This window comes from Aotus nancymaae, unplaced genomic scaffold (genome assembly GCF_030222135.1).
Source record: "Aotus nancymaae isolate 86718 unplaced genomic scaffold, 86718_ANA_hifiasm-v0.15.2.pri h1tg000041l, whole genome shotgun sequence".
NCBI lineage: Eukaryota > Metazoa > Chordata > Mammalia > Primates > Aotidae > Aotus > Aotus nancymaae.
Genome location: NW_026988455.1, coordinates 16,698,132 through 16,720,469, shown reverse-complemented (window position 1 = coordinate 16,720,469; position 22,338 = coordinate 16,698,132). Strand labels below are relative to the sequence as shown.

Below are 22,338 nucleotides of genomic sequence, written 5' to 3'. Positions count from 1 at the left end.
AGCATTAGATTACAAGATGTAATCATCAAGATCACTGCAGACTGTATTTATATGGGGGGGGGTTGCCCCAGTATCAGGACCCAGGTTAAGGATGCAGTATGCTTGCTTTTTTCCTGTGTGTGGATGCCTCCACTGTTTTTACCTCATTTGGCAATAATGGCCATGCTCTGCATTTAAGCGCCTTCCAGAATGTGAGAGCAGCAGGTCCCTGTCCTGCCCCTGTGGGTGGCAGCCCTGCTGAGTGACGGCAGACAGGGACTTTGCCTCTCCCCTTGCGGGCCCTGCTATACTCAGCGCCGTGGCCTGAGCCCACCTCAGGATGAGTCACCCACACGAATCGGGCTCCCGCTCTGTGCAGGGATCTTGACCAGGCAGTGGCTGCCGTGGTCTTGCTTATCTGCTGCAAAACTCTTTGTGGCAGTTGAGCAAGGAGACAAAATGTCCCTAGGAACAGGATAATTGAGGTGCTTATAAACTTGGCACGTTCTACCGTGTGAAAATGGGCAGTGATTTACTCTCGCTGGGACCTCAGATACCCATTTGTGAAATGGAGAGGAAACTAGCACCCCTAACTCTTAGGGTTGTTGCAGGGTTAGCAAGTGCATGGATGACGGCTTCAACTGCTCCTGCCTAGTAAACCAAGCCAGTGCCTGTCACTACCGCGGCTCCAAGCCCAGACCAGATTTGCCTGTGTCTGAGCCGCTGATGACCACTAGGTGGCAGGCGCAGCCCGTGGAAGCCCCGCGTCAAGGATCCACTTTGGGACGGCTGAAGCAGAGTCCTGGGGCTAGCAGGGACCCCGTATCCCAGCTGGGACCCCATATTCTGCCAACTCAGATGGCATCCTTCCCCGGCCCCTGTGTAAGAGACACCCATGGAGGCATCAGCAGAAACCCGGTGGCTAGAAATTCTTTCTTTCTAAGAAGATACTCGAATTTTTTATTTTATTTTATTATTATTATTTTTTTTTTGAGAGGAAAATAGGGAGGAGGAAAAAGGAAGAGAAAGAGAGAGACAGAATGGGGAGGAGGGAGAAGGAAAAGAAAGAGGGAGAGAGAATGGGAGTATTGATTTCTTGCCCAGGCTAGAATGCAATTTAGTAATGGGTATTGAAAACCTCTTTTATACTGATAATTATACTTAATGATGTAGTCAGGAAGGAATAAGGGAAGAAGATAACAAACAAACAGCCAACCAATATTTAATTTAAACCTATGAAATGCTATGCGATTACTGAGGAGTGATTTACTTCCAATTATATAGTCACCTTTGGAATAGGTGTGAGGTGGTAATGTATGTTTTGTGTATTTGAAGTGGAGAGATCTATAAATGTTTATTAAGTTTACTTGTTCCGGGTCTGAGTTCAAGTTCTGAATATCCTTGTTAATTTTCTATCTCGTTGATCTATGGAATCGTTAGCTCTTCTTGTTGCATTGATCCTTTTGCCATTATGTAATGTCATTCCTTGCCTCTTTTGATCTTTGTTGCTTTAAAGTCTACTTTATCAGAGGCGAGAATTGCATCTCCTGCTTTTTGTTTATTGGTTTATTTTTTACTCTCTGTTTGATTGGTAAATCTTCCTCCTTCTCTCTGAGTCTTTGTGTATTGTTGCATGTAAGATGGGCCCGGATGCAGCATACCGATGGGTTTTGGCTTTTTATCCAATTAAAATATATATAAGTTTAATACCGGCGTTTGATGCTAGCTGGCTGTTTTGCCCATTAGTTGATGTAAATTTTTTATTGTGTTAAAGTTCTTTGCTTTTTGATATATTTTTGGAAAGGCTGATATTGGTTGTTCCTTTATATGTATAGTGCTTCTTTCAGAAGCTCTTGTAAAGCAGGCCTGGTGGTGGTGAACTCTCTAAGTACTTGTTTGTTCGCAAAAGATTTAATTTTTCCTTCACTCATAAAACTTAGTTTGGCTGGATAGGAAATTCTGGGTTGAAAGTTCTTTTCTTTAAGGATGTTAAATATTGGTCCCCACTCTTTTCTGGCTTGTAGGGTTTCTGCTGAGAGATCTGCTGTAAGTCTGATAGGTTTCCCTTTATGGGTAACCTGACCTTTCTCTCTGGCTGCCCTTAGTATTTTCTCCTTCATTTCAACCCTAATAAATCTGGCGATTATGTGCCTTGGGGTTGGTCTTCTTGAAGAATATCTTTGTGGTGTTCTCTGTATTACCTGGAGTTGAATATTACCCTGCCTTGCCAGGTTGGGAAAATTTTTCTGAATGATATCCTGAAGAGTATTTTCCAACTTGGATTCATTCTCTTCATCACATTCAGGTACACCTATCAAACGTAAATTAGGTCTTTTCACATAGTCCCATATTTCCTGGAAACTTTGCTCATTCCTTTTCATCCTTTTTTCTGCATTCTTGTCTTCTCGTTTCATTTCACTGAGCTGGTCCTCGACTTCTGATATCTTTCCTTTTGCTTGATCAATTCGACTGTTTAAACTTGTGCATGCTTCGCGAAGTTCTCGTGTTGTGTTTTTCAGCTCCATCAATTCACTTATATTCTTCTCTAAATTGTCCATTCTCGTTAACATTTCATCAAACCTTTTTTCAAGGTTCTTAGTTTCTTTGCATTGGGTTAGAACAAGTTCTTTTAATTCACAGAAGTTTCTTATCACCCACGTTTTGAAACCTGCTTCTGTTATTGGAACACACGTGTAATCTATTAAGCCTTGTTCCGTTACTGATGAGGAATTGCGATCCCCTGTAGAGGAAGAGGCATTCTGATTTTGAGTATTCTCTACCTTTTTACGCTGGTTTCTTCCCTTCATTATATATTTGTCTGTCTGTCGTCTTTATAATTACCGACTTTCTAACTGGGTCTCTGACGTCCAACTTGTTGATTCCCTGCGCCGAAATCTGAGCAATCCACTGAGCCGGCCAAAACAGCAGTGTTAAGATTGATGGTGCTTTTCTGCCCGGGAATCTCTGGACTCTGCACCAAGAACTGGCGTGCTAAGGCACCAGCAAAACCGCCACGCCGGCCACAAGAGTCGCCCTGGCGACCCGTGGAGCTCCTCCACTGGGAATCTCCTGGTCCGTGAGCAACTAATATTCGTCTGAAAGTGTGGCGTCCTCTCGTTCTTTGCGCTTTCACTGGGAGGTACGTGCCCGAGCTGCTAATCATCAGCCATCTTGGATCTCTCTCATTATTTTATTTTATTTTTATTGCATTTTAGGTTTTGGGGTACATGTGAAGAACATGTAAGATTGTTGCATAGGTACACACATAGCAGTGTGATTTGCTGCCTTCCTCCCCGTCACCTATACCTGGCATTTTCTCCCCATGCTGTCTCTCCCCAACTCCCCAGGTGAATTATTTTATTTTTAAAAGACATTGCTTCTCAGGGAGGGAAAGGGTGGTCTTCCATCCTGCAGGAGCCAGGCTGTGTGTGGCCTGTCTCACACTCCCGCCACTGCCCCAGGCAGGGGACCTCAAGCCCCTGGCTCCTTTTGGGTAGATATTTCTAGCACAGCCTCCGTGAATGCAATTGAAAAGTTATGAGAGTCTCCTTTTCCCCTTCTCTTTCTTTTTCTCTTTACGGGAAGAAGAGAGGCTGGCCTGCCCACCTGGAGCCTCTCCCTGGCTTTCTCATGCAACATTCCTTTAGAGACTGTCAGTAAGCTTTAGTGCCAGTCAGAACTCTGCAAGATATTGTCCTATGGGCTAAAGAGCCCCTTTCACCCATCATCTCAGGTGACGCTACTGCTGGGGACTCACATCTGCTGGGGAGTTTCCATTCTTTCCAGGTGGAGAGATGCTGCCCAGTGCCTGGAGGGAGGGTGCAGGGGGTGGCTGAGGGGTGTGGTTAGATGGATGAGAAGGGATTTGCAAAGTACAGCACAGAGCCTGTTTCTTAGTTCTGCCCATCGCAGGCTTGGGCCCTGGCTCTTCATTCTCCAGCAGCAAGTGCACCCAGATTCCGTATCACACCAGAGCCTGCATTTGTGGTCCCCTGAAACTCAGATGCAGACAACCCAGTTTTGTGGCTGCTGTTGCTTGCTTTTGTCTTGACCAGTAGGCACAGTCTTTGGGGTGAGGCTGCCAGGAGTGTTTTCCAAGGCAGCTGACTGCCCACATCATGGTTCCTCAGACACCAGATGATGCCCCATGGGTGGGGGGTGGTGTTGGAGGGTGAGTTAGCGGTGCCATTCAGGGAAGAGGGTGGGAAATGAGTTTGTCCCCAGCTTAAGGTAGATCAGTTCTCAACCCTGGCTGCTTGTTAGAACCACCTGAGATTTCCTTCTACAAATCGACGGCATTCACATTGGGAGGGAAGGGAAATTCCTTTTTTGCCATCCTTTCCTCACAACTCAGTGAAGAGACATGGAGCACGTGCTGTGGGTCTGGGCACTGTGGAAACAGACAGAAGGACAGGCCCTGCCCTCTGCAAGCAGGTCATGGAGCAGGAAGCTGGTCTGTGAGCATGGTGAGCACTACAGAGGAATGATTGGGTCTGCCTGGTGTGTGGGGCACATGTGAGAGGACCAGGGAGGCATCCCAGAGAGGCAAAGGAGGAAAAGCAGGAAGAAAGCTGAGTAGAGAGCACTGCTGTGGTGGGAACATCATTAATCAAGGCAAGAACTGGAGCCCCTCGCTGGGTGCTGGCCCAGGGTGTCTGCAGCTGTTGGAACGTGAGAGGGAGGCAGGGTGGCTCAGCCTTGCTGCAGTGGGGCAGGGTGGACACACGACGGATATGGCTTCCCCCAAGATGAAAAAAAAATCCCTGCCATTGTAGAGCTCACAGACAATGAACGGGAGCTAGACGGTGGTCAGAGCAGAGGAGAAAATGCATCGAGTAAAATGTCGGGGACCAGGGGATGCTGCTCTAGATAGACCTCCAGAGAAGGCACCACTGAGATAATCCTCGAGCCCAGGCTTGACTGGGGTGGCTGACACGTGGCTCTTGAGAAAAAGTATCCTAAGTGGGAGTGGCAGGGTCACTGGGCAGTCAGTCACATGGCAGGTATGTGCCTTGGAGGATTCAGAGGCTGGGGCTGGCCTGGTGAGGACAAGAAGGACAGGCAGTCATGCCATCCCGGGCACAGAGATTCCACAGTGGCACCTGACACCCACTTGGGGACTTGGATTTTGCCTCTGGGTGAGACTGGAGGGCACTTTAGGAAGACCCCTCCTGCTGCTGTGTTGAGAACCTCCTGAAGGAGTGAGGGTGGAAGTGGGGAGCCATTTTCATATGAATTCTGTAAAACCCAAAGCCTCTAGATACAATTTTTTTTGAGGATCTTACTCCATCGCCTGGGCTGGAGTGCAGTGGCATGATCACTGCTCACTGCAACTTCCACCTCCCCAGGCTTTGGTGATCCTTTCATCTCAGTCTCCTGAGTGGCTGCGACTACAGGTGCGTGCCACCATGTCCAGCTAATTTTTGTACTTTTTTGTATAGATGGGGGGGTCTCACTCTGTTGCCCAGACTGGTCTCAAACTCATGGGCTCAACCGAGCCCTGCCTCCCACAGTGCTAAGATTACAGGCATAAGCCCCCACACCCGACTTGCATAGAATTCTTATAGTAGCACTCTCTTACATTGCTTGGGATTGCAGTGAAGAAGCAAATGAAATAAGTTACGTCTGCCCCCAAAATTCCTTCTCAGCTCAAGTAACACCAAGCTAGCACACGGCAATTTTAATTCATCCCAGTAGGGCACTGTGTGAGGAGAATCCACAAAGACTTGAAATTCCAGGGCTGGAGGCCACGGCCCTTTACTTTTGGAGTCCTCAGTTACAGCAATGGGTCTGATTGGATGAGCTCCCCATCTGCTCCACCTCCCTGTTCTGAGCGTGAGTTTGTGTTTTAGTGAAACTGAATCCTGGGTGATCTCATTGGGAGGCTAAGAAAATATGACCACTCCAAGGTGTGAGAGAGGCAAGGCTGAGAGGCACCCTGCGAGGCATAGTCACCTTCTTCTGCACGTGTGACTTGGAGACTCCAGAGACACAAAACAAGAGGGAGACGCACTGCTGGAGTTTTAGGGTCCCGGGCTCTTTGCTGGAGTTAAGACCCCCTAGTGACTTCATTCAGCCTTTTGTCTTCTCAGGTTTGGAATTGCAGGAAGCGTGAACGTGACGGGAGACGAGGTGAAGAAACTGGACGTGCTATCCAATTCCCTGGTGATCAACATGCTCCAATCCTCCTACAGCACCTGCGTCCTGATCTCAGAAGAGAATAAGGACGCCATCATCACCGACAAGGAGAAGAGGGTGCGTCCTGGGGCTGCAGTGCCCGCGCTCGCCAGTAGATGGTGGTACTGAGCCGGGAATAAGATGCTTTGCTGTTCTTTCATTCCCGGGTTTTCCTCTGTTTTTTTTTTTTTTTTTTTTTTTTTTTTTGAGACGCAGTTTCGCTCTTGTTACCCAGGCTGGAGTGCAATGGCGCGATCTCGGCTCACCGCAACCTCTGCCTCCTGGGTTCAGGCAATTCTCCTGCCTCAGCCTCCCGAGTAGCTGGGATTACAGGCACGTGCCACCATGCCCAGCTTATTTTTTGTATCTTTAGTAGGACGGAGTTTCACCATGTTGACCAGTATGGTCTCAATCTCTTGACCTCGTGATCCACCCGCCTCGGCCTCCCAAAGTGCTGGGATTACAGGCGTGAGCCACCGCGCCCGGCCCTCCTCTGTTTCTTAACATTTGTTGGAAACAAAGGATTGCCTAACTCTAGTTGGAAATCTTGTGCCGTCTAGTGAAAGAAGGCTCTGCAGGAGGACGGTGTGTCAGGAAATAGTTCAGAATGATGTCGGAACCGCCTCGGTGGGCACTGGTTCATGGTTGTTCAATTTATCAGTAATAAGTACCACATTCTGGAGGGCTTAACCTTGAGGATTCCAGGGGTCCAGGGAAGAGCTGTACTATACACCCTCCTTCTCATCTCCACACCCGACCCCAGCCCACACTTTGCGAGGGGTTACGGTTTCAGCAGAGATTTCTTTGTGCCTGACAAGCTGTTAGACTGGTCCAGAAATGAAGCCACAAGACTCCTGTGCTTCTGCCTCATAGGGCGGTGAGGTCGGTGTGTGAGGCATGGCTGGGAGGGTCTGCATTCGCTATGGGTTCACACACAGCTTATTCTACACAGGGGTTTGCTAATGGCCAAAAGGTTCAATTCAGCTGCAACACAGTAAATAGAGCTGAGGCTATTTGCCCTTGTTTTACACACTGGGGATTGGGAACAAGAGGCCATTTCTTTGTGATTAGCTAGAGGAATAGAAAATAAGATAAAGCCAAATGTATTTAACCTCTGCTCTATGCCAGGAACCGCATAAGGCACCTTCACGCTTGTCTCACATAATTGAAGCTACATCATACCTGTTACTCCCAGCTTTCAGTTTCAGCTGATATGAGCCTTGTTTCTCTCTCCAGTCTAATCTACTCATCAACCATTGCTTCTCTGACAGGCCTGAGCCATGTAGGTCTTCATGTCAGCTTTTATTTATTTATTTTGAGATGGAGTCTTGCTCTGTTGCCCAGGCTGGAGTGCAATGGTGCAATCTTGGCTCACTGTAACCTCTGCCTCCCGGTTTCAAGCGATTCTCCCACGTCAGCCTCCCAAGTAGCTGAGATTACAAGCATGCACCACTGTGCCGGGCTAATTTTTGTGTTTTTAGTAGAGACAGTGTTTCACCATGTTGGCCAGGCTGGTCTCGAATTCCTGACCTGAAGTGATCTGCCTGCCTTGGCCTCCCAAAGTACTGGGATTACAGGCATGAGCCACTGCACTCGGCCACTTCTTAAATACTCCACACCTGCTGATCTCTGCCTAAAATTCTCCTCTCTAGTATGGATGCAGTGGCTCATGCCTGCAATCCCAGTGCTTTGGGAGGCTGAGGTAGGAGGGAGCTGTGACTATACCACTGCACTCCATCCTGGGCAACAGAGTGAGACTGACTCAAAACAACACAACATGACACAACACAACACAACACAACAAGAATAAAACCCAGTTCTGGTCTCTAGGTCTCTATGTGTGTCTTCATTCCTTAATTCTAGTCAGGCCTGTTGTCCAATGTGACCCCCCATGGCTCTCCAGCCCCCAGCCTGTGTGGGTTTTCCTTAGGGCACGTGCCACAGCCTGCTTGTGTGCGTGCTGACCTGTGTGCTGCCTGTCTGTTCTCCCACTGGAATGTCAGTGCCAGGAAGTCCAGTCTTGCTGCCAGGATCGCTGCCCCGCAGAAACAAACCCCAGGCCTTGAACAGTTCCCCAGCGTATGCTGGAAGCTCAACATGAATCTACTGAATGCATGCATGCCTGCATGAATGGGCTAAATTGGATTATTTTTTGAAAATTGGATTATTATAGCAATGTCAGGGTATTTCCAAGTTTACAGATTATCTAACTTTTTCTTCTCCTCTGGCCGAGCAAGGGAAAAAAAACAGAAACAAAGTTCGGCCAATACTCACTGAAAAGTAAGGAAAAGTAATTCAAGTGGAGGGAGAAATGACCCTCATTTCACTTGAAGTGGCATTACCACTGTTTAATTGGCCTGTGGGCTCCAGTCTCCATCACTAAGGGCCTCTCAGGACTTTGAACACCTCGGGCTATGAAAAGGATCTGGGGACTTCCCTTCATGGCTGGAACTGTCTGTGACAGCAGAGTGGGTGGGTGTGGGGGACATGGGTCTCTCAAGACCGCACCCACTTTATCTTCTGGTCTTCGCCTTGGACAGGCGAGATGGATACAAAACCCAGAGGAGTATTTGCGCGTAAGCTGGTGCCCTGCCCTCCATAAGTTATGGTGTTTTTTGATAAGGATATGCTGTGGTTCTCAGTCTCTTTTCCATGTTGTGTCCTCTGCTATGCCCAGCCCTGACATAGAGCAATCGTGCTCATGGGAAGATGTGCTGACCAGCTGGTGCTTCTCTCTCTGGTTTAGGGGAAATATGTGGTCTGCTTTGACCCACTGGATGGATCTTCCAATATTGACTGCCTGGCCTCCATCGGAACCATCTTTGCCATCTACAGAAAGGTGAGTAGACAGGCTGACATTTTATACCTCCTTCCTGTGGTGGTCTCTGGAAGGTTCCTGGGCTGAGAGCCATGCGTTTGGAGTCCCACCCCCTATGGGTAGTACTTCCCACTAATGAAAAAAGCTGCTATAGGCAAACCACAACTTCTCTCTGCCTGGGGCTTCTCATTAGAACTGGATGGACAATTCTCCCTCCCTTTCTTTCTGGTATTCCTGGGAGGGTAACACAGAAGGATAGCTGGAATCTTGTTTTAAAAGTCTGGGTGCAACACAAATGTCTGACATGGTATCAGATTCCAGGTGGCATTCTGAATCTCTGATACCCCCTCCCCCTCTTGCCTCATCTCTCCTGCCCCCAGCCACAGAAAATTTTCTTCTAAAGCTCACTGGGTTAGATTGAACTAATCTGACCTGGATGGTCCATGGTGATCTCCCCATTTGAAATCCTAACCCTTGAGTACACCTGCGAAGTCCTTGTTGCCATATAATACTGAGTATTCACAGATCCTGTGCACTGGGGTATATTTGGGGCCATTCTGCCTACCCTGAAACCCTAGCAACAGACAGTGGGGTGGGTTTGTGACATCCAGCAGGACTAGAAACTTCACAATTCAGACTGCTCATTTGGGAGCTGCCCTTGCTCCAGCCACTGTGGCTGGGCCTTTGCCCGTGGAGCTTTCAGGCAGAAGGACACAAAAGGTGCTTGAGAGTGTCATGGGTGCTCAGCCGGGCCCTGCCCTCTGGCTTTACAGACCCATCTCTCTGGCCCCAAAGCACACGTCCTTTCTACGACGCCACCCAGGACCGCACAAAGGAGGTGGCACTGACTTTCCGCGTTCCCCTTTTGGCACCGATCATGTCGTGTGGGTGGAGTTAGCCTTCCTAGTGGGTCTTTCTCAGCAGCTCTAGGTCAGCCTCACTGGAGGGTCAGCCCCGCCCCCATCTCCTGGCCTCACGAGCTGTCTGCAGATACGAGTGTCCCTGGAGACATGTGTGCTTGGCTGCTCGTTGTTCAAAACACAGAGGGAGGGGGGTTAGAATTTGATGTTTAGGGGTAACCCATGAAAAGCTTAGCAGAAAGCAACCTTAGCAGAATGTGGGAATTAGCCCTATTTCTGGGAAGAAAGGTGCAGACGCAGGAGAGTGCTACTCCCCCCTCTCTCTAAGGCCACAGTGGAAGCCATGGGACACAGCTTCCCTGCTGGCATTCCTCTTTTTTTCTTGTGAATGCGAAGAGGAGACTTGCTGAGGGGGTCAGAGAGAATGATGCAAGACATTTTCTCTGCAATGTGAGAGCTCTGGAGACTAAGATAATGTTCCAGAGTTAAGCAAAATGAGTCAGCTGAGAGGAGGAGCATTGCTTCTTCCTCCAAGTACACTTTAGAGAGAAAAAGAAAGCAGCGGTGTAATACTAATGCTCTTCCAAAAAAGACACCTGGGTGTCCTTTGAGGTGGCTTTAAATATGGGTTTTCTCATAATGAGTAATGGCAGGACAGGGACTCCAGCAGGTGCTCTAACTCCATCATCACAGGGGTTCCTAGCTCCTTAGGATCACCAGTTTTACAAACAAAGAGCAATTTTTTTAAACTTTGAGATCCTCATTGTGTCACCCCAGCTGGAGTGCAGTGACATTTTGGCTCACTGCAGCCTCGACTTCCTGGGCTCAAGCTGCCCTCCTACCTCAGCCTCCTGAGTACCTGGGACCACAGGTGTGCACCACCACACCCAGCTCATTTTTTGTATATATTGTAGAGATGAGGGTCTCACTATGTTGCCCTCAGGCCTGTCTTGAACTCTTGGGCTCAAGCGATTCTCCCATCTTGGCCTCCCAAAGTGCTGGGATTAGAGGTGTGAGCCACCGCACTCTGCCGAGGAATATTATTGCACACTGGAGTCCACACGGGCTTTAACACAGAGATTTTTATCTCAAAGTTTACATAAACCCCTGGATCGAAGGCTTGTCCAAACAACCATGGATTCCTTCTGAATCTATTTCTAAAGGAGAGGGGCAAATGTGAGATACTAAAAGCCACATTCAGAATAGATACTGTGAAAACACAACAGGAAGGGAGGCTCTGTGACATTCAGGCCATGTCCACTGAGAAGGCAGCTTGCTGCAGGGACCTCCTGGGCTGTCGTGGCAACTTAGAACCTCATCAGAATCAGAGAGGATGCCCATGTCCAACCAGGACCTCTGTGATTCTTTGATAAACATCAAGACAGAGGTTTCAGGACAGCCAGAGATTAATCAAAGGTATTGTCTTCCCTTCTGTTTCTAAACACCATTTAGGGAATACTGTGGTGTCTTCAGCTCTCTGCTGGTAAGTTTCCCCTTTTTCTTGAAGTTGATATTTTCCATTTCCAACAAAGTAGCAGATTAGACCAAATGAAAACTCTTCTGCTTCAGACTATCCAGGACAGCTGATAAAATACATCATCCATGTCTTCAAATGCACAGCTGAGCTTTTAGAAATGCACAAGCAACACACACATACACAAGGTAAGGTGCAGAGGCCAGAGCCACAGAGAATAGAAAGCCAGAGTGTGAAGAGGAAGGAGCTGTGCTGGAGAGTGAATAAAACAGAGCCCTGCCGGGGTTGTCCTGATGGAGGAGGGGGCCTTGCTGATCTGATTAATCTAGGGTGTGGGTTTCACTCTCTCTACAGGATCCGGAGGCCCCTCCCCCTATTGTTGTGCCTAAATACACCTCTGAAAAAGTCTGCCTTTTTTTTTTTTTTTTTTTTTGAGATGGAGTCTTCCTCTGTCACCAGGCTGGAGTACAGTGGTGCGATCTCGGCTCACTGCAACCTCCGCCTCCCATGTTCAAGCAATTCTCCTGCCTCAGCCTCCTGAGTAGCTGGGACTACAGGCATGCACCACCATGCCCAGCTAATTTTTTGTGTATTTAGTAGACTTCACCACGTTGGCCACAATGGTCTCGATCTCCTAACCTCATGATCCACCCTCCTCGGCCTCTCAAAGTGCTGGGATTACAGGCGTGAGCCACCACACCCGGCCTAGAAGTCTATCCTTTATTGACATAAGGATGGATGGACAGACCAATGGAAGACAAAAATGCCTAGAAAAAATCTCATACATGTGGTCACATGACTTACGACAAAGGCAACACCAAGGTTTAATTTGTAAATGATGAACCTTTCAAAAAGTGGTTGCTGGGTCAATTGGGTATCTATATTAGAAAAAAATGAATATAACACTTACCTCTCACCATACACAAAGATTAATGAAATGGATATGACAGATTTAACTAAAGATTAAAGCTATAATGCTCCTAGTAGAAAACAAAGGGGACTAGCTTCATGTCTTTGGGGAAGATAAAGATTTCTTTATTATTTATTTTTTTCTTTGTAAAGGTGAGGTCTCGCTATGTTGCCCAGGCAGGTCTTAAAATCCTGGTCTCAAGTGATCCACCTGCCTTAGTCTCCCAAAGTGCTGAGATTACAGGTATGAGCCCCCATGCCCAGGTGAGGAAGGTAAAGATTTCTTCAACAAAACACAAAAGCACCATACAAGATGAGGCTAATAAATTTGGTTTCATTAAAATCAAGAACTTCGTTCAACAAAAGATAAACATTAATATAGAGAAAAGATGACCACAGACTGGAGAAAAAGATTTTCAATACATGTATCCAACAAGACTCATGTGCAAAATAAACAAGGTACTGCTACAAATTAATGAGAAATACTATCAATTTGACTAAAGGAATGGGCAAAAGAACTGAAAGGCACTTTAGAAAAGAGACATTTTGGCCAGGCATGGTGGCTCACGCCTGTATCCCAGCACTCTGGGAGGCTGAGGCGGGTGGATCACCTGAGGTCAGGAGTTCAAGACCAACCTGGGCAACATGGTGAGACCCCGTTTCTTAAAAAAAAAAAGAGAGAGAGACATCTTTTCCACCTTAATAAGCACATACATGAGAGATGCTGTGCTTATTACATCAGAGTAACTGAACACAGAGTAACACAGCCCACATGCCTGCTGCCCGCAGAGTCCAGTGAAGAAGAGCGAGGCCTGGTAGAAAGAAAGTGACTTTATTAACCCAAACTAGTAAAGGGGAAGTGGCCGAATTCCCATCCAAAGCAACCACTTTGACTTTTTCACGGGGGAGGCAGGGGTTTAAAAGAGGAAAACTTGATAAGAGGGCACACAAGCATTGTGCTGAGTACAGGATCTGTGTGTCTTGTTTTTGTGGCTATCTTGGGCCCCAGTCACCTGGACCTCAGGCTGACATCATCTCAATAATGGCTGAGTTGTTAGCTAGCCATGTTGAAGTAATCTCTGGAATTTTGCGGCCGGGTCTCCACTCTTGGTCTGTCTGTCTCAAGATTAGCTCCTGGAATGTCTAGAAGGCACATTCATAGATACTAACATGCAGTTAGATGAATGTGCAGGGAGTGTATACGGTGAGAAAGGGAGGAATGTGGAGTCTATTTTAAGGCTAAAGGAAAAGGCTTCTGTAGTTTGCTTCAAAGTTATCTCCTGAAGCCCAAGAGAAAGGAAAAAAGTTTTAAAATTCATTTTGAGGATAAACTGCCCAGGTTTAATTCCCTACTATCAAATTCCATTCCATTTTTATGGAAGGCAGGTGATACAGTTAATTAGGCTACTTTCTGCTGAGAAGTGGCATAGTTAGGGGTATTGAAATGGAATTCACTGAGCTAGAGTTGAAAGTATTTTCGAGTCCCTGGACTTATAGCAGGGGTTTGTTAGAGCAAACTCTAGGAAGGAGGACCTAGGAATTTTTTTTTTGGAAAACTTGTCCTGCATTCCCATATAAAGTGTACAACAGTAATAAAATTCATAGCAACCTGGCCAGGCGCAGTGGCTCATGCCTCTAATCCCAGCACTTTGGGAGGCCAAGGCAGGTGAATCACTTGAAGCTAGGAGGTTGAGACCATCCTGGGAAACACGGCGAAACGCCATCTCTACTAAAAATACAAAAATTAGCCAGGGTGATGTTGCACACCTGTAATTCCAGCTACTCAGGAGACTGAAGCACAAGAATTGCTTGAACCCGGGAGGTGCAGGTTGCAGTGAGCTGAGACAACACCCCTGCACTCCAGCCTGGGTGACAGACCAAGATTTCCTCTCAAACAGACAAACAAACAATCCATAGCAACCAAAGAGAACAATGAGTAGAGTGCCAGTTATACTGAATATGAGAGTCTTCAATGTATTAGGAAGTTGACTAAAGCATGCTGTTACAGAGCCTTGAGAGAGGGAATCTATGGCAGAAACATGGATGTTTAAGGACTGTATAGTTTCGGTTGTATTGTGAGAATAATCTGGTACGTATATAACTCTCAGCCTTAATTAATGCACAAGTGTTGCCTTGGGCTGTAGTTAGGATATCCAAAGCCATGTGACTTAAAGACACTGTGGGATTAAGACATAGTGCTGGTTTGCTTTTGTGGGTCTTGTGGGGCTGAGGATATGTTTTGGGAGTTATGTGGGAAGTATGTACAGCATTTAGTTTTAATTATACTGTGAGGTCCCCACTGTCAGTCATGTCTGGGGTTCCTGTGGAGCTTAATGACAGGTTGGCCAAATAGACATATTTAACAGGCTGGGCATGGTGGCTCATGCCTGTAATTCTAGCACTTTGGGAGGCCAAGGTGGGCAGATCACTTGAGGTCCAGAGTCCAAGACCAGCCTGGCCAAAATGGTGAAACCCCGTCTCTACTAAAAATACAAAAAAAAATAGTGAGGAGTGGTGGCATGTGTGGTTTCAGATACTCAGCTGAGACATGAGAATTGCTTGAACCTGGAGATGGAAGTTGCAGTGAACTTATATGTACCACTGCACTCCAACCTGGGCCACAGAGCAAGACTCTCTCTCAAAAGAAACACACAAACAAACTATATATACGTGTGTGTGTATATATATGTATATACACACATGTATGTATATACATGTATATATACACATGTATGTATATACATATATATACACATGTATGTATATACACACATACATATTTAACAGATTATAGGAGGAGCTATGAATATTTATGAAGATGGTCCTGACATACGTGTGTTGAACAAATATGCACGTATGACCCATGTTTATCTGGGGAGGAGACTTAACATTTAAATGTATTACATTCAGGCCCTATATATCAAAAGGTCTTTCTAGGACATAAATGCACACAGTGTGCTTTCTGTAAGCTGGCCAAACCTAACCCATTTTAGTGGTCTTTTATCAAGAAAGGGACTGAAATTAGTCTCTTGTCTAATTACAGCTGTGGTCTTGGTTGTCGGAACTAGGGGTTGGAGGTGAGTTAGTCAGCTTATCCCGAGGACAGTTCTTGTTTGGCTGCTAGAGAAAAAGAAAAACCAACAGCAGTTAGGACATGCTTTCCTCTTCAAGTGCAGGAGTGAATGACTAACCCTTTCCTGGTGTGGCCTTAGGTCCTGTTTCTAATTGGGTGTTTTATTGTGACAAACAGTCTATTTTGTCAGTCTTATGGTTTTCAGTTGTATCTAATTCCAAAAACTGTGGGAAGGTATAGGGAAGTATGTTTGACCCCTGCTTCCTGCCATGGCCTGAACTAGTTTTTCAGTTCTTTTGGGGATTTCCTTCAGCCAAGAGGCAGGTCCATTCAGTCTGTTGAGAGGCTTAGGATTTTATTTTAGTTTATATTCTCCTTTTTTTTTTTGTCAAGGTATGCCAGAGGCAGTATTGATGGCCAAGCTTTTATTCTGTCTCATATGGATGCTGGGGTGGTGTGGTTACCTATCCAAGTCCATCATATCCCTTGATGCAACCCCTATGGTCAAGGGACTTAGAGTCAATAGACTGAAAGCCAGTTAAACGTTCCAGGTCAGATGGGAATGGAGGTGGGCAGGCACTCATTAACCTTAAAACCACTTTTAAGCAATGTAAGAGCCAAAACCAAAAGCCAAAAGGCAAGGTTACCAAATTGACTTATCTACAGATCTATACATTGAGCTACTGTGAGCTTGGCTAGTAGCACTTAGCTGCACAAAATGCAAGCATTTTGTTCAGTTGTTGAAGCCTCTGTGTGTTCGTCCTAGATTTGAAGTCTCTGAATTAATTTGATCCCACAAGACTAGCCCTTACTATCTCAGGTGATCACTTCTTCCAGGATAGTCCTTAGGCCTGGAGGGATTGAACAATTTCAATTCTGGAGGTAAAACAAAATATGAAGGATTAGTAATATTTTAAAGAAAAGGACCATAAGCCTAATCTAGTTCTAAGAACGATGGAAAAAGAAGCTTATAGGTAGCTAAGCATTTTAATTATTTAGTATTAAGGTATAGAATAAATCATATTACTTTAGATAGAGGCAAAATTAATAAATTAATCTTACCAGTTTTGAATACAAGGTTGTCCTTGTGTCTCATTAAAGTTGACTTTGATTGTCACCTTTGCCTGGATCCAGAGACAAAGCTTTGGTTGCTTTGAGTTTGGTATCAGATACTGCAGGAGTCGATACCTTCTTTAGATGAAATATGTGCACCTAGGAGTCAAAGCTTTGTAACTTAATTGGACAAGGATTAGTTAGTAGTACCCCATAAGGACCTTTTTAAGGGAGTGGAGGTAGTGATACTAGAGTCTTTGACCTGACTAAAGCTGTAAAATGATTTTAAAACCTTGCAGTGTTTAATTTTTATAGTTTTGATAAATACCAGCAGAAAGTCAGAAACTTAATTTAGGATTCAATTTTGAAAATGTCAAAGATGCTAAAAGGCTCAAAACAATTGAACAGACCTGTAGGTCATTGCAAAACAACAGTTGTGACTCATTTAACCAGAGTGATAATTGGAAGATTTAAAAGGCAATCCAGGCTGGGCATGGTGTCTCACACCTGTAATCCCAGCAATTTGGGAGGCTGAGGCAGGTGAATCACTTGAGGCCAGGAGTTCAAGACCAGCCTGGCCAACATGGCAAAACACTGTCTCTACTAAAAATACAAAAATTAGCTGGGTGTGTTGGCCCAGGAACTTGGGAGGATGAGGCATGAGAATCACTTGAACCCAGGAGGCAGAGGTTGCAGTGAGCTGAGATTGTGCCACTGTACTCCAGCCAGGGCAACAGAGCAAGACTCTGTCTCAATTAAATAAATAAATAAATAAATACACAAATAAAAGGCAATACAGAAGGTTATACAGATGTACAAACCTTAACTCTTTTAGATCTCAGTTTTTCTAAGCCATTAAAACCTGATAAAGACAACATAGAAATTATTTTGATAAAATGTAAAATTTTTTTTTTTTTAGACAGAGTCTTGCACTGTTGCCTAGGCTGGAGTGCAGTGGCATGATCTCAGCTCACTGCAACCTCCACCTCCTGGGTTCAAGCTATTCTCCTGCCTCAGCCTTCCAAGTAGCTGAGATTACATGCACCCACCACTATGCCCAGCTAATTTTTTGTAATTTTTAGTACAGATGGGGTTTCACCATGTTGGCCAGGCTGGTCTCAAGCTCCTGATCTCATGATTCACCCACCTCGGCCTCCCAAAGTGCTGGGATTACAGGTGTGAGCCACTGTGCCTAGTCAAAATTATTTTTAAAATAAGAATACAATTTATAGAATTATATAGTAATTAGCATTTATTTCTACTAACTTTAAATTTTAGTAGAAACTTAGTAAGCAGGAAGTCCTGAACTGTTTGTCAGATGTTAGCATTTTATAGATGAAGTCATTTCACAATTTTAGAACCATGTTTTCACATATTTTTATTGTAAATTATTCCCATAATTTATTATAATTTTTTAAAAATTGGAAGTATTGTAATTTTTTTTAAAATTGGAAAATAACACGATGGGGGCTGTTGGGGGGGACTAGGGGAGGGACAGTGGGGGATAGGGAGTTGGAGAAGGATAACATGGGGATAAATGCCAGTTATAGGTGACGGAGATGGAGGCAGTAAACCACATTGCCATGTAGGTACCTATGCAACAATCCTACATGTTCTGCACATGTACCCCAGAACCTAATGTGCAATAAAATATATTAAAAAATTTTTTAAAGTACTTTAAATTAAATAATAAATGCTTGTTGAATGTCTAACCTAGACATTATTATTTAAATAATAAATTAAGTTTATTATTTAAAATAATTTTAAAAATTTAAAATACACCAAAAATTCACTTACAAGCATTTATTGCATTTATGTGTATTTAATTTTTTAATCCTTGGGTTTATCTAGATTCTTTTTGAAAACAGATGTTATACAAAGTTAGTTATTATTTAAAGATATTTCCCTGTTAACCACTTTTAAAGTCTGAACATTAGGTGAACACCTAGATAAGAACCTCGAAGTTAAACACATGGGCATTTTGCCAATAACTCAGAGGATTCACTTGCTTTCATTGAACTAACAATCCTAATTTATTCTTAACTTCCCCAAAAAAATTGTACAAGATTACTCTGTGTTTGGCTGGGTCATAGTATTACAGTCTTTGTGCCAAACCCTGACACTTGAAACATTTAGCAGAGGCAAGTATAAAATTTATTTGCTTAGATACAAATGTATGCTGAAGATTCTGAAGGCATTTTTATTTTACTAATAACTTTTTTTTTTGAGATGGAGTCTCACACTGTTGCCCAGGCTGGAGTACAATGGCATGATCTCAGCTCCCTGCAACTTCGGCCTCTCAGGTTCAAATGATTCTCCTGCCTCAGCCTCCAAAGTAGCTGGGATTACAGGTACCCACCACCATGCCTGGCTAATTTTTTTTGTATTTTTAGTAGAGATGGGGTTTCACTATGTTGGCCAGGCTGGTCTTGAATGCCTGACCTTGTGATCCATCCACCTCAGCCCCCAAACTGCTGGGATTACAGGTGTGAGCCACCATGCCTGGCGTATTTTACTAATAATTTTTGAAGCCAGTTTTATTTATCAAAGATTCTTGTGAACTTGGAAAGCATTTGGACTTAATTTATGAGTACTTATTTAATAAGCCAATTTGGTAGCACGCTAGACATGACACAGAACATAACTATAACATGTACATTACATAAACATATCTAAACATGTAAACATCCATACACAAAGAAAGATCTAAGAGCTCTGTCTCAGAACTCTAGTCATGAGACAGCATCACAAACTCACTGACCTATAAAAGATAGCTGGCTTCAAGTTATTTTTCTGACAAAATTGGAGGCTGTTCACATGGCTAACTTTGTTTGCCCTGATAGTTAATCCAAGGAAAACTGTCAACCCAAATTTTGGATAAAGCAGTCTCTATGGCAGTTTGGGATTTTTTCTTTTTAAATCTCTCTTACCCTCTTTTTTTCTCTTTGGTTTCAAATGAGTTTTCAATGTTTATGTTCTATTTATACCATAAATAAAGTGTCTCACCTTAGCACCGGCAGCTTAATAACAGCAAATTTAAAGCAGGCAGAAAAGAGAGGAAGATAGAGCGCTAAAGAAGACTCTACTTAACTCCACCGTGTGGGTTCACCATTTGAACTCTGAATTTTTCTTGTTGTAATTTACTCATCAGTTTAAAATGTGCACAGAATGGGCCAGAATATGTAACCAGTCCCGACAAGATGACAAAATCAGAGGCCGTGATGTTGGGAACTGTTTTTCTCCTTTGAGGCTGAACCCCTGGATTGGACAGGAAATGAGAAAAAGAAAAGAAAGAGATGTAGAGGATAAAGGTCACATTTTACAGGAAGGAAGAGGAAAGAGGAAGGAAGGACGGGAGGCTTGCCTTCCAGCCACTGCAAGGGATGAGGTCAGTACCCTCACCCCACTGGTTTATCTGCTGTCAGGGAGAGCCTCAGCACCCCAGACCTACATGGTGTAGGATGAGCCCTTCCCACCTTTGCAAGTCACCAATCAAGGTGAACTGTTTCCAGCCAGAAGGAGTTACGGGTGCTTTTGGCCAAGAGAAGTAAGGCTGTAGGTGGCTCTAAGAGGACTTGGAAGAAGTGGGGGGAGGGAGGGCTGGGTAGAGTTCCAAATCCCTCACCTCAGTTTCCAATGCCCTCTCCAACCATCCCTGGAATAGCCTGAACGCAGCAAAGCCCCAAGGGTGCCACAAATACAAATACAGATGAATAAAATGCTCAAATGGTGTCATTAGCGGTCAAGTCTAAATATAGCAGAGCCCCAGTGACACCCCAAAAGAGGCAGATGGTAGTTGAATGCACTCTGACTAACTCACCAAGTTCCCAAGTTTAAAATTACCAAGTTAAAAGTTTGTCACTTCTCTAGAGGTCACTTTTATTGCACCAGAGAAACACTGGAGGTGGCAGGCACTGTGGCAGGAAGAGAAGGAGAGGATCCCCAAGACAAAAGCATCTAGGCCACTGCAGGAGACTCCCTAGCACTCCAGCCAAGGGGTCAGCTAGGCACAAACAGGCCGCCCTCGGCCCCGTTTGATAGAAACCAGACCGTGGGCTCAGGCTCCCAGAGCACATTGTATAGGCCACTAAAATTGTAACTGAATGTGGGTCCACATGCTCGCTGCCTGCAGAGTCTAGTTAATGAGAGTGAGGCCTGGTAGAAAGAAAGTGACTTTATCAACCACAATTAGTAAAGGGGAAGTGGCTGAATTCCCATCCAAAGCAATTTGACTTTTTCAGGAGAAGGCAGGGTTTTATAAAAAGGAAAACTTGATAAGAGAGCATGCAAGCATTGTGCTGAGTACAGGATCTGTGTTCTTGGTTTTGTGGCTATCTTGGGCCCCAGTCACCTGGACCTCAGGCTGACATCATCTCAACAATGGCTGAGTTGTTAACTAGCCACATTAAAGTAATCGCTGGAATTTTGCAGCTAGGTCTCCATGCTTGGTCTGTCTGTCTCAAGATTAGCTCCTTAAACTTCTAAGAAGGCAAATAATAGATACTAGCATGCAGTTAGATAAATGTGCAGGGAGTGTATATGGTGAGAAAGGGAGTCTATTTTAAAGTAAGAGAAAAGACTTCTGCACCAGGCGCAGTGGCTCACACCTATAATCTCAGCACTCTGGGAGGCTAACGTAGGTGAATCATGAGGTCAGGAGTTCAAGACCGCCCTGGCCAAGATGGTGAAACCCCGTCTCTACTAAAAATTCAAAAATTAGCCAGGTGTGATGGTGGGTGCCTGTAATCCCAGCTACTCCAGAGGCTGAGGCAGAGAATTGCTTGAACCCGGGAGGCAGAGGTTGCAGTGAGCTGAGATCATGCCATTGCACTCCAGCCTAGGCAACAGAGAGAGACTCTATCTCAAAAAAAAAAAAAAAAGGAGAGAGAAGGCTTCTGCAGATTGCTTCAAGACTATATCTTGAAACCCAAGAGAAGAGAAAAAATGTTTTGAAACATATAATGAAGTTAAAGTTAAGCTGTCCAGTTATGTTAGGAAGATGGAAATTAAAACCACAGTGAGACATCATTCTCCTCTTTCAGAGTGGCTGAATCTAAAAAGACTAAGCATACCAAGTGTTGGCAAAGAAACTGGAACTCTTATACCTTGTTGGTGGGACTATCAAATAGTCTAACACTTTGGAAAACATTTGATATCACCTACTAATGCTAAACAAGCATTTACAAACTATGACCAAGTAATGACACTCCTGGGACTCACACAGAAGAAAGGAGTGCTTGTGTCCTCCTGAAGATGTAGAGATTATTTGTCATAGCCCCAAACTGGAAAAATCCAAATGCATATCAACATGATAATAGAGAAATAAATTGTGATATATTCATACAACAGAAAACTACACAGCAATGAAAAAGAACAAAGTACTCCTATGTATAACAACATAGGTAAAATTTCAAAGGAATAAACTTGAAAATCATAAGCCATACAAAAGAACACATGCAGTGTCATTTCATTTATGTGATGTTCCAAACCAGATGAAGTTAGATTTGGCAATAAAGGTGAGGCTGGAGGTTACCTTTGGCAGGAGGTGATAGTGACTGGAAGAGACTACTCGGCCCAGGTTTGCTAGGCTTAGAGTCCACTAGGTTGCTGGAAATGTTATGTAAATGGATCTGGATGTTATGTAAAAATTCTATAAATACACATAAGTGTATATTATACATTTGTAAAAATTTATCGAAAAGTATCATTAAGATTTGTGTGCTCTGCTATATGATTCATACTTCAACAAAAAGGAAAAAATTCCACATTTCATGTTTTATACCACCAAATATATGGAGCTCTTGCAATTTTTATTAATTTTACCACAAAGTCGTGGTAGGAAGCACCACCTATTTGATGGACTTAGGTATTTATTGGTGTAGAAAAAAATAAAAGATGGCACTAAATCATTTGCAAATTACTATAAAATCTGCTGAGAAATGTGTCATGGCAATGAAGATTGCTGATATAAACTGGGTTTTTGAAATCCCAGGAC

General features: G+C 44.5%; 1 protein-coding gene across 1 annotated transcript in view; it reads left to right on the top strand.

The window, feature by feature from the left end:
* FBP2 (fructose-bisphosphatase 2) overlaps positions 1–22,338 on the top strand; it is a 39,974-nt gene that overhangs the window by 1,497 nt on the left and 16,139 nt on the right. Inside the window, exons 2-3 of the mRNA XM_012461962.3 lie at positions 6,072–6,234; positions 8,903–8,995. Of these exons, the coding sequence (XP_012317385.3) occupies positions 6,072–6,234; positions 8,903–8,995 (256 nt within the window). The remainder of the gene's footprint in view (positions 1–6,071; positions 6,235–8,902; positions 8,996–22,338) is intronic.